Source organism: Cotesia typhae, unplaced genomic scaffold (assembly GCF_013202065.1).
Source record: "Cotesia typhae breed Kobodo isofemale line unplaced genomic scaffold, CoteBio_Ctyphae contig_48, whole genome shotgun sequence".
Taxonomy (NCBI): Eukaryota; Metazoa; Arthropoda; class Insecta; order Hymenoptera; family Braconidae; genus Cotesia; species Cotesia typhae.
In genome coordinates, this window is record NW_027423756.1 from 13,077,275 (window position 1) to 13,089,582 (window position 12,308).

Genomic DNA, 12,308 nt, shown 5'->3' on the forward strand with positions numbered 1-12,308 from the left:
AGTTCCGTAGCATTATCGACGGTGAAGAATTATCGCCGGGTATTTTGCCCGCAGAGCCATTTGATAACAAATAGTGGGTAAAGTTGAGAACGAGGATATTCTTCTAACAGAAAAACAGAAATGGAAGAAATGTACTCTAGATCTTGGAGTGAGGTTTAAATAACTCTTTAAATAATTGTCAATATTTTTGTAGATATATTTAGATTTTTTTTTATTTACAAGATTAATATAATATAAACAATTTTTATTAGCTATTTTTTTTTTTTTTTTTTTTTTTTTTTCATCGATACGATGATTCAATTTTAAGGTAGTGATGTAAATTTCCGTTCCACGGTAGACATCATGATTCAAAAAAAATTATTTTATACGATTTTTATATTTATATACACCAATAAAAAATTTATTTGATTCCCGAGAAGAAATTTTGAATTAAAAACATCATCTAAGTAAATTTAAAGCAAGAAGAAATGATATTAAAGCCAGGAAAATTTTTTTGAATCAACAAAATTGAAGAATTTTGGTCCAAAAAAATTTTTGAAGCACCAAATTAATTTTAATGTAAATTAATTAAACTTCAAAATATTATTCTTGATTTTTAAGGTTTTTTTATCTTGAATCAAATTAATTTTTTCATCAGCATAATAATTATTTCAATAAAACAATTACGATGGCGGAGTAGTACTGTCGGCACGTAACTGAGTAGGCGCTGCTTCGTCGTAAGCAATGTCAAACACACTTTTCTTCTCAAGAAGCTGTTGATGCCGCAATCTCGTTCCAGTCTGCAAAGAAGATCCAACTCCAGACGCTGGTTCATGAAGAAGAGGCTCTATATTCGCGGAAAATGTCTCCGGACAAGCTTCAAACCGCTGAGGCGAAATCTGAGGCGTCGGATGAGGAACTGGCGGTGGGTGAAGATAAAACGGTGGCGGCATACGTTGGTACTGATACTCCGAATGCTGAAGAAGGTAATGGTACTTAGGTTGCTGCTGCTGTGGCTGCTGCTGAATAATTGGAGGTTTTTCGGAGACAAATATTTCTATTGGAGGGTCGAGATTCTTCTCCCCTTCAGCTCTGCGGAGTTTTCTTCCTTGACGAACAATCGCCTTCAATTGTTCCGACTCTATGTTCACCAGAGGCTTAATCCGTCGACGAGTCAACGGCGTCACCTCCGGAGTCCTCACTTCAAAACTTTTCCTGTCCTCTGGACTCATCTTGAGCCACCTCTGGCGCGTGCTTTTCCTCAGCCACTTTGGAGGCTGTTCTTCTTCCTCTCCCTCTTTTTTTTCCAGCTTTCGGCGCTCAGCTTCTTCGCGGTTTTGCTTGTACCACTCCATGTAACGCGATTGGGCTTCGGTGTAATCTTCTTTAGCGTATTTACTCACTTTGCTTGGACTCAGAGAATTGTCTCTTTGTTTTGGATCATGAGAAGGCAATTTAGATTCTTCTTTCATCTCTTGTGAAGTTAATTCGCTCTTTTCAGGAGGTTCAATTAAATTTTCTTCTTTTTTCTTTTCTATAGTTGTCATAACTCCTTCATCTCTTGTAACTTGATCTATTTTTGAAGAAGTCTTATCAATCATACCTCGTACTGGCTCATCAATTACATTAACCTGTACTTCTTTATCTACTTCTTTCATAACTACATTTTCTTCTTTAACAGCATCATTTTCACCATTTTTCTCAGCAACTGACACTTCTTTCAAAGAATCTGTATTTTTAACCTCGATTTCTTCACTCTGAGTCACATTTTCTTCATCCTTTTGAACAGAAACTTCAACCAAAGGCTTCATCTCAATATCACCACTTTTTTCTAAAGTAGAAATCTTATCTTCTTTCGCTAAAGAATTTTTCTGCTCTTCCAAAGATTCTTTCGACAAAACTTTCTCAACTTTATCTTTATTTTTCTTCTCCATCCCTTCATCTTCACTTTTCTCCTGTCCTTTACTTTCATTAAAGACTTTATTACTCTTTTTATCATCTAATATTTCTGATTGGACAGTTTTGTCATGCTCCACTCGTTTCTGCCGCTTCACTCGATTACCTATCAGTTTCTCCTTAAATTCTAACGGCGATTTAAATTCCTCACTTTTAGATATCCGTTTACTATCTTTAATTCTGGGCTTTTTATCTACAGACATAGATATTTTCATCAATTCACCTTTATCCTTAACTCGCATTAGTTTCTCTTTCTGTGGCAACTTAACATTCGATCCCTTTGATAGCGGTATTATTTTAATAACATTTTTACTCTTCTGCTTAGGAGCTTGAGTTTTTCTCTTATCATCCAGATTTTTGACCACAGGTTTCCGTTTCATCATTTGATTCGGCTTTGCATCTTCCAAAGTCGTATTAAGTACTTTCAACCCATCACTTTTAATTTCTTGTTTTACCAGCAACCTTTTGCTAGTATCCTCTCCTCTGTCTTTTATTGATTCCAACTGATCTGTAAGAGAAGAGGAATCAACATCTAATTTTTCATTGTCAAATTTTAAATTTATTTCTACCTTTTCTGGCTCCTCTTGCGGTTTCAATTCATCAGGCTTAACTTCCGGCTTTTCTAAATTACTTGAAACTTCCTTAGAATCCTTCACCTCTTCGACTATCTTTTCTTTACCATCAACATTTCCTTCCAAATCTTTCGATTTATTACTAACTTCTTCTTTAGCTTCAACAAGTTTTTCCGAAACTTTTTCTACTTTTTCCACCGATTCTTCATCTCCTTTTTGTTTATCTTCACCAACAGTTCTATCAGTCATTTGATTCTGCTCCAAAGACACTTCCAATATTTCTTCATTATCAAGCTCCGCTGATTCTATTTTCTTTTCATCAAGCTGTGTTCCATCACCATCAACGTGGTCCATTCTTACCAAATGCCGATGACGAGGAGTGCCATATGGACGAGCGATAAATGCCGTTTTAGTTGAAGATTCGCTGGACACATCACTGTCCTCGTCTAAAGCATCTAATGTCGAGTCTGAATGTTCATGCTTGTCGTTGTCCTCAAAAGATAAGCAAGATTCCAGTTGTACCGTCGCACCCTCGATCGATTGGGGTTGTTCACTTGCCAGCAACGTATTATCTTGGCTAGGAAACTCGGGCTGCTTATCAGCAACTGGAATTTCTGGCTTTGAAATTTCTGGAACTGGTTCTTGCGAGGGACCTTGATTATCATCCTTTTTTTCATCTATAGATAATCTTTTAGGGGAGTTTAAAAATGAAGTTTCTCGAGAAATCACTACTTGTGATGAACGACGACTGCTTTGGCCTAAAGGTGACAAAGATTCTTCAATTTGCAATTGAGAAGATTTACTCTCGCTTGAAGTACCAGTTTTTTGATCATCTACATTTGAATCTTCAGATTTGGAATCTTTTCGAGCTATAGCTTCTAATTTTTCCTTTGATTCTTGTAATAATTTATCAGAGTTTGCCATTTGGTCGCTTATTTCTGGTACTTTCACTAAATTTGATGTTTCACTGTCTTTATCTACATCATTAATTACAACTTTTGCCTCCATTGGATCATCAGGTTTAATAAAATCTTCTTTCGAAACCTCAGATTCAATAGTCGGTGCAACCATAATTATTTTAGGAGCCGTCAAAGTTATATTACTCGAATCTTCAGTCTTTAATTCTTTATCAGTTTCACTATTATCGATTTGTAATTCACCGTCTGGTTTTTCTTCAACTTTACCCAAAGCCAGCTCGTCCTCTCGCTTCAATTGATTAACTTTAATCAATTCCAAGTTTCCTAATTCTTTCAATTCTTCACTTTCATCCAATTTTTTTTCTTCAATTTTTTCTTGTACGTCTTTAACTACTTCAACTTCGCTACTCTGTTCTTGCTTATCACTCTCAACCAATTGTTTTCCATCAGTTTCTTCTAAAACATCAACATTTAACAGCTTATCTTCAACTTGCGCTTTATCCCCTTCATTTTTTTTCAATTTTTCAGTGCATATATTACTGTCTTCTATTTTTTTCAACGAACCTCCGTCTTTACTACTATCCGAAGGATCAATAAGTACTTCCTTTGTTTGTGAATCATGTTCTGGGGTTCCTTTATTAGAGTCAACAAAGTCTTTTACTTCTTCAATAACATCAACATTCATTTCATCAGCTACTTTTTCAACCGTTTCCTTTAAACTATCCACATGTTTGATAATAGTCGTAGTTCCTATATGTTCAAGCCTTTCTTTTGTGCTTTCAATCACTTTTTCCGACATCGACAAAACTAATTCCTTACTCTGATCTTTTTCTTCTTTTTCAACAGCATCATCTTCTTTAGTAACCAATTTTGCAGGAGATTCAACAGAAGACTTTATCAAAATGTGTTGTTCTACTTTTTTTGACTTATCCATCATTTCAGTTGATTTTGTCTGTATAGTTTCCTTTATTTCAACAATTTCCTTCTTCAAACCATCACCATGCTCAATAACTACATTTTTAACCTCTTCAATGCCTTTACCATGATCTTCTTCTAATTCTTCGAATCTCCCAAGTTCAGGACTGGTTATCACACTCGACTTTTTCGAAGATCCAGCACTTTGTTTCCGAAAAGATTTATCAGATTTAAGCGACTCACTGTCAGTACTTTTAGTTCCTTGTCTCCGAAAATCACTTTCACGTTCAGAAGGAAGAGTTAGACTAGACTTCTCTTTAGACTTCATTTTTGGATCAACTATCGAAGCTTTTTCTTTAGCCTCTTTCCTCGATTCTTTGGACACAGCACTAGAACTCGACTGTTTCATCGAATTACTCCTTATCAACTTATTGCTGTCCCTATCAGACTCTTTGGAATCGCTCCCCTCAGTCAATTTGACAACCTCTTTAGCCTGACTAGAATCACTAGTACCTTTCTTATTCTTCACCTCCGTTTTCTTCAACTGCTTGACCAAAGTCTTCTTCTGTTTTTCAACTGTAGTCCGATAAGGACTGGCTTTTTTATCATCTTCGACATTCGCCTGTCGTTTCAGCCTCGTTTTTATAGTTTTCCCAACCGAAAACTTAAATTTATCATCATCAGATTTTTTAGCGGCAGTTTTCTTGGGTTGATCCACGACCTCTTCAATTTCCGAACTAGCAGTACTTAGAACCTGGTTCTTCCGATACTTACTCTTACTCTTCTCAGCTTTTTCAGTCTCTTTAGGAATTTTTAATGACGTAGACTTGGTAACTCTCTCAGTGGATCTAGATCTAGACTTGATAATTTCTATCTTGTTCATTTTTTCCCTACCTCTTTCATCATTTTTAAATTCCGTGGGCGTCGTATCAGCCTCTTTGTCCTGAGAATTAGTCGTTAAAAATTTATCAGTCTCCTGATTGCTATCTTTGCACTTGAGCGTTTTCCCCGCCAATTTTGATAGCTTCTTGCTCAACGAGCTCATCTCCCTTTCTAAGATTCTAAAACTCGGCTCCGTCTTTTTGTCCCGCTTGCTCTCTTTCTTCCCTCCACTCTCCCTTTTCTTCTTCTTATCATCCTCTCTCTTGTCGCACTCCCTCACGACCCTGGTAAACTCATCCTTCAAAACTTCCATCGACGAGGAATCATCACGGCGAATGATTTCGTCATCCCTTGAAGAACTATCAAAGTGCCTTCTACTCAGCAGCGTTTCTTTATCTACCGTTTCATCCAAAGAATCTGAAATCTCCCTCAACACCTCCTGCTCAATAGAACTCTTCCTCCCGTCTTTGATATCCTTGATTTTCTTCCTCAGAAAAGTCCCATGTTTCTCCGGATACTGATCCTCTTCACGAATAGGGGACCTCATCCACAAAGTCCTGATCCTCTTGGGCTCGTCATATCGCTTCTTCGACCTCTTCCTCTGCAACCTGTTATCATCCTCCGACTCATTATCACTTCTGCTGCGGTTCAATTGTTCCGTTTGAGTTGCCGTGGTCTGATTAGTCTGAGTCCCAGCGGCTACTTGTCCAGGCAAGCTTTGCGTCTCTAAGTAACTTCCGGAGTCAACTAGCAGACCACCAATCCCCCGATCCTTCTCCAAGAGCAGCCTGGTCAACAGAGCGTTTTGCCGAGCTAGTTCCAGGTCGTGAATCGAGTAGTGTTGAAGGTTTGTTTGCTTCGATTGTTCCTTGTCAGAAATTTTTGACGTCGATCCATGGATCAGAATATTGCTCAAAATCTCCTGACTCTCTTTGACATCAGGTCCATGGTCAATAATCAGCCGCTGAACATCAGGACCAACTTCTTCAATATGTCGGTGATCTTCAAGACGTTCTGGTATCAGCAGAATTTCCTGTTTCTGCTGCATGGAAGCTTCCTTCTGCCTTTTGTGGGACTCCATGCTCTGTCTTTCCAACTCCTGCATGTCGTGATACTCATGCTCCCTCAACTTCTGGTCCTCAATGAACCTCCTGAGCAAAATATCCTTACCGTCAACTCTGTGCAGAGTCGACTGATCAATGACTATCTCAGGAACTTGGCGTTCTACTGTGATGTGATTAGCGTCGTCGCGAGAAACCAGTCTCATAACTTCTGCGTTGCCATTCCGATAAAAGTGTGACTCACGGGGAATTTGGGACTCCATTCCTCGCATGTAAGCTTGCCGTGCTAGATCGGAATCTCGCTCGAATTCGTGACGAAGAGTCGCTTCATTCAATTCATGGTGACCTTTGGCTCTGGCTTCAATGTCTTCTACGAAAATTCGCTCGTCGCCTGTCCTGTTGGCGTCGATCAAATAAACGGGCACCGGCGGATCGTGCAATTGAAGCGAACTGGCTTTTAGAGGTCGGTCACGATCACGATCTAGGCGGACCACGTCTCCTGGGAGGGAAGCTATGCCGATGTTATTGGTATTTCTACGGTTGAACTGCCAGTTTGGGCGAGTTGGATCCGCACTCCACGCTTGTTTCTTTTCCACCCAAACACCTAAAATTTAAATTAGTTAAATAGGACTCGATAATTAGTTAAATTAAGGGAGATTTATTTACTTTCTAATTGTGGGTGGTGATGTTGACGATGAAGATGGCGCCTAGGTCTGTTGTCTGCTCGCGCGATAAGGGTTTCGGATGAGTGAATTCGCCTTTTTCGAGGCGCCATGTACAAAAGACACCCCGGACATATACAGCAGACTATTAAAGTGATTATCGCTGCTAGGAGGATTAGTCCTAGAATTATCAGTAGCCAGAACAGTAATTTGTTCTCGGCTCTGTAGACAATCTGAAATAATTTTCTGGATTTTAAATATTGCTCTTATTTATGAATTTAAATTATCATAAAAATATTAAAATATTTAATAATATTTTAATGTTTTTTTTTATTTAATTTAAATCTCTAATATTTTTATAATAATTAAATATATTTTTAATAGTCTAAATAATTAATATTTTCAAGAGTTAAATATTTTTTCATAAAAGTCTTCGCCAAAAAAATTATACTCACTACTTCTTCATTGTGAATCGTAGTGATGCTCCCATTTTTCCCACCCCCGTTGTCTTTAGGAACACCGGTACTATTTCCAGGCGTCATATCACCCCCAATAATTCCAAACCCGTTAGCAGTGAGTGCTGCCAAAATTTTTTCAATGTCCACAAAAGACCCTCCGGGACTTTTTTGCTCCACTTGCGCTACTACGATACTCCTGTAAATTAAAAAAAAAATTACATTTCTGCAAACTGAGAAATTAAACTGCGAGAAATTCTCGTACTTTTTCCCGTCAGGAGTCGGCAAATTATTCCCATAATCCTTTGGTAAATTTTCCAAAGTATAAGGACGAATGTCCTTTATCGTTATCTTCCCTCCAGTGATTGTTTCCAATGTTTTTATCGTTTTCTCCCGGTCAGGATTTTCTCCCGGTACTAAGAGCATTATTGTCGTCACTCCCGCTAAAGGAAGCTGGATAATATTTATTTGGGTTGTACTCGATAAATGCGGGACGCCTGGAATTAAAATTTCGTGGTAAAATTTGAAGCAACATTTTTTTAAATTTAATATTTTAATTACCTAAATCGTAAGCTCGAGCTGTCAAAGTAAAAATAATATTTTTATTTTGACGTTTTTTTCTTAAAAGTTTATGATCGACTGTTTCATTTTTCACGGAGATATTTGCGGGGTTTAATGTTGAATTTATAAAATTAATTTGGGATTTTATCAAATTTTTTCGGTAATTTATAGAAATTTTTTGGTCAGAATTATGCCGAGCATTTCTAACTTTAGTAATTTGTTCGCATAAAAATAATTCTCCCGTATTTTCATCTAAATAAAATTTGTTGTCATAGTTCCCATGAATTATTTCATAATGTATAATATTATTTGGCGGCTCAGCGTCAGCATCAAAAGCCTGAAAATAAAATAATTTTACAAAATCAAATTAATATTAATTTTAAATAATTTATCAATACTTTTATTATCGCCGGCGAAGTAAAGTTTGTCAAATCACTGTTAAGTATAAATTCATAAGAATCTTTTTCGAAAACAGGAGCGTTGTCATTGGCATCTATAAGATTCACAATAAAAGGAACAGTTCCTCTGAGTCCTTTGCCGTCTTCATCGCAAGCCTCGACGGTCAGCATCAGCTGGGGCGTTATTTCGCGGTCCAAAATTGAAGTTCCCATCGCTACTGTTATCACACCCGTATCAGGGTTTATCACAAATGCTTCGCTGCCAGACCCGATTATTCTCGTGTACTGAATCCTTCCGAAGGACCCAGTGTCTTTGTCTGTCGCATGGACTTGAATCACTCGCGTACCCGCGGTTACATTCTCTGATAGGGTTACTTCGTAAGATTCTTCTTGGAATTCCGGGGGATTGTCATTTATGTCCCGGAGAAAAATTGTTACTGGTACTGTTGTTGATAAATTTGTTGCTGGGCCTACTTCTTGAGCTGTTATCTGCACAGAAAAAAATTAAAAATAACAATAAAAAATATTTTAATAATTTTGATGTCAATAAAATTTTATTAAGGCAAAAAAATTGTCTTTTTTCAATAAAAAATTGTATTTTTTTTCAGAATTTATTTTTAAAGTCTTGAAAAAATTATAGATTGAAAAATTACACTTTTAAATAAAATTTTTATCAAATAAAAAATCCCAAGTATTTTTTTTTTAAGTTTTAAAATTTATTTTTTACAAAATTAAAAAAAATTCAATCTTTAAAATGTAATTTTTCCAATTTTAATAAATTATATTTTAAAATATAATTTTTTATTTTCTTTTTTTGTGTAAAAAAATTTTTTACATTTTAAATAGATGAAAAATTTTATTTATTCATAGAAAATATGATAAAAAATTTTTTTTTTGAAAAAAAAAAAAAAAACATCAAATAGCTTTTTTTAAAATATTAAAAAATTCAAAACTATAAAAAAATTAAATTTAATTGTATTTAAAAATTTTTTTTAAATCTTCAAAAAATAGCATTACCTGAAACCGTAAGCTCTTGTAAGTTTCATAATCAATAAGCGAATTATCCCGTACAGTAAGAATAAAATCAGCCGACCGTTCAGCGACAGCAGGACTGATTTCAAATGTCCCATTATTATTTTCTAACTTTAAAGCAAAAACACCGGCCTTGCCGATGTCTCCATCCCTAACTCGCGTCGAATAAGGATCAGTGAAGACTATCGAGGAGCCAGGCTCGGCATTTTCATCCATCCAGGCCACGTAACTAATGAAAAAGCATTCATAGCAATTAAATAAAATTTGCAATGATGATTTTCATGATCTATCATCGCAAATTAGGTACCAACTTATCATTCTCGAAATACGGCGGACTGTTCCCCGGTTCGCCAAGTAGTAATCCAACTTCTACAACGGTCGCCTGAGCCGGTGGTTCGTCCGTTGACCTGCGAATCTCTTCTGCAACAACGCTTAACACTATCGGCGCACCAACGTGCGTTATTTGTGTGAGCTCCTCCAGTGGACGAGCTAGAATAATTTCTCCTGGAATTAAAATAAAAAATATTAAATATTTTAATGTGTAATTAAAAAATATCCAGGAGAATTTATTCATCTGCATTTGAATATCCCGTGAATAATTTAGCCGCAACAATTGTAATTAGATTTAATTATGGATGCTAATAAAATAATGTTGATACTTTCTAGGGATGGTAGCGGTTTTGTTTTGCATATTAATACACGTGAGTGGTAAATCAAGTATGAAGAAAGCTTAGAATAGTATATTTTAGTTGTTAGTCTCAGACGTGAGATAAAGATCGTAAGTTTTGTTTCGTATGTGTGTAAACTCTAGAGCCGTCCAAGATCGATAAGTTAGCTACTTAGTTAGTAATACAACGGTCAGATTTCTTGCTTTTGTCTAATGACCCTTGGCACCCCTCTCGTGACTCACTTTCACCTCAATCAAACTCGAGATCCAGGACAAGATTGTCCCGAAGTTGAATTAAAAATTGCGCAAAGAAACTTTTGATCAATTTAAATTTATTTTTTATTATTTATGTTTTTTTACAAACCGGTTGACTCAGTGACGTTGAAAAAAGGCGTGAATGGATTTCCCTCTGACACTAAGCCGTAAGTTATTTCGCGGGGAACTCCTTTGTCGCCGTCCTCCGCGTGAACCCTCAGAATTACATCGCCCTGATAGAAAAATAAAATTTTATTTTTTTAATTTTGGTTTACTAATTAATAATGTTTTTTTTTGGGTTGAGGGACCTACAGGTTGGACAGTGTTGTTTATTTTTGTTAGAGGCGGTGCTAAAGTAAATATTGGAGGCACGTCCTGGACATCCTGGACAATTACTATTAAATGTAAACCTGCGATATTTCTTGTGTCTCTTTGCCGTTCTGTGTATGGATCCTGGTAAAAAATAATAATTTTTTTAATGGAAGTTAAGTACAAGCTGTTTTTTAATTTTTAATCAATATTTTTTTTTTTTTTTTTTTTTTTTTTTTGATGAAAAGTATATTTATTAAAATTTAATAAATTTATTTGGAACTTCAATATTTAATTAATAATTAATCCTATTGAAAAAAATGTAATGTAATTAATAATTATTACTCTTTATTATTTATTTTACTTTTTTATTCAAGCTTAAAAAAAAAATTAATTATTAAAAAAAATATTTAAGCTTAAAAAAAAATTGCATTAATCATTTTTTAAAAATTTCTACAATTAAAATTAAAGAAAAAATTTTTTTACAACAATTTATTTATTAATAATTAAAAAAATTTATTAAATATTCTATAATTTAAAAAAAAATAAGAAAAGTACCGTTGCATATATGGTCAAAGTATACATTGACTGAGTTTCAAAATCCAGCTCTCCAATCAAGGTAATAACTCCTCTAGTGTTACTAGAATCTTGTCGCTGTCTAATGGTGAATAATTCTTTGGGTTGCTGAATGAATTAATAAAAAATTAAATAATCATCCGCGTAATTGACAATTACTTGTCATACTTACCCACAATTCAATGTAAACAGGCTTTCCGATCCACGGATTCGAGCGAACTAAAATATAATCAAGTTCCTTGCCAGGCTTGGCATCCTAGTCAATGAAAAAAAAAAAAAATAAATAAATAAAATCTCATTCTTTCGGACTGAAGACAATTGTATGCAGGAAATGAGAAGAATACAAACCTCTGGAACCATAATAAGCGCGGGTATATGCGGAAATATTTTATCGCGTGGTGTAGTTGCATTCGTCACGGAAATAGTAGCCTGCATCGAGTTTGAATCACCTTTTGAGTCTCGTACTCTGACTGCGAAATCGTGAAGACGTCCAGCGGTCAAGCGTCTTGTTAAAATTACGTTTGCTTGGCAAACTTTATTGTAGAGAGTGCACGGCAAATTTTCTATTCTTACTACTGGTGTTACTGTCGCCGTCACTTCGAAAACTAGTGGAAAATCGACATCTTGGTCAGTCGCGCGTAAGCGGTAAATTACCGAGTCGATTTCTGCGTCTGCTGGCACGAGAACATTTCCCATATCTGTTGATGTATCGAATCTTGGTCGCGCGCTTTTTGTCCCTATTAGGACCAAGTTCATGTACAGCCATATTTTCATCCATATTTCTAAGTGCATTCTGGAAAATTATTATTAACAAAAAATAAATTTTTTAATTTCGAATTACAAATTTTTTGTTTTAATTTTGTTTTAAAAGAAAAAATCCTTTTAGAAATAAAAAAAAAATTAATTTCATTTTATTTTTTAAAATGTAATTTATCGACAATATATTAACAAAAATAAAATCCAAATTTTTAATATTGCACCTATTAAAAAGCATCAGAGTTTTAATCATTTATCATATTAAATTTTTAAACGCGATTTTATAAAAATTTTTTTTTTCAAAAATTTATAATGCAAAAAATACAATAAATAACTGATTTTTGCGATAAAAATA

The 12,308-nt window shown here is 35.1% G+C and overlaps 1 protein-coding gene across 1 annotated transcript; it reads right to left on the reverse strand.

Moving 5' to 3' along the window:
- Positions 1–282: 282 nt before the first annotated feature.
- Positions 283–11,953, reverse strand: LOC141529857 (uncharacterized). Its single transcript, XM_074246574.1, has 13 exons — positions 11,546–11,953; positions 11,357–11,453; positions 11,180–11,295; positions 10,625–10,765; positions 10,422–10,545; positions 9,702–9,894; positions 9,376–9,619; positions 8,359–8,847; positions 8,169–8,297; positions 7,665–7,852; positions 7,400–7,598; positions 6,949–7,177; positions 283–6,886 (listed from the first exon to the last, which is right to left on the reverse strand). Exons 1-13 carry the CDS (start codon positions 11,951–11,953, stop codon positions 663–665), a joined length of 8,781 nt encoding a protein of 2,926 aa, XP_074102675.1. The 3' UTR covers positions 283–662.
- Positions 11,954–12,308: the final 355 nt, after the last annotated feature.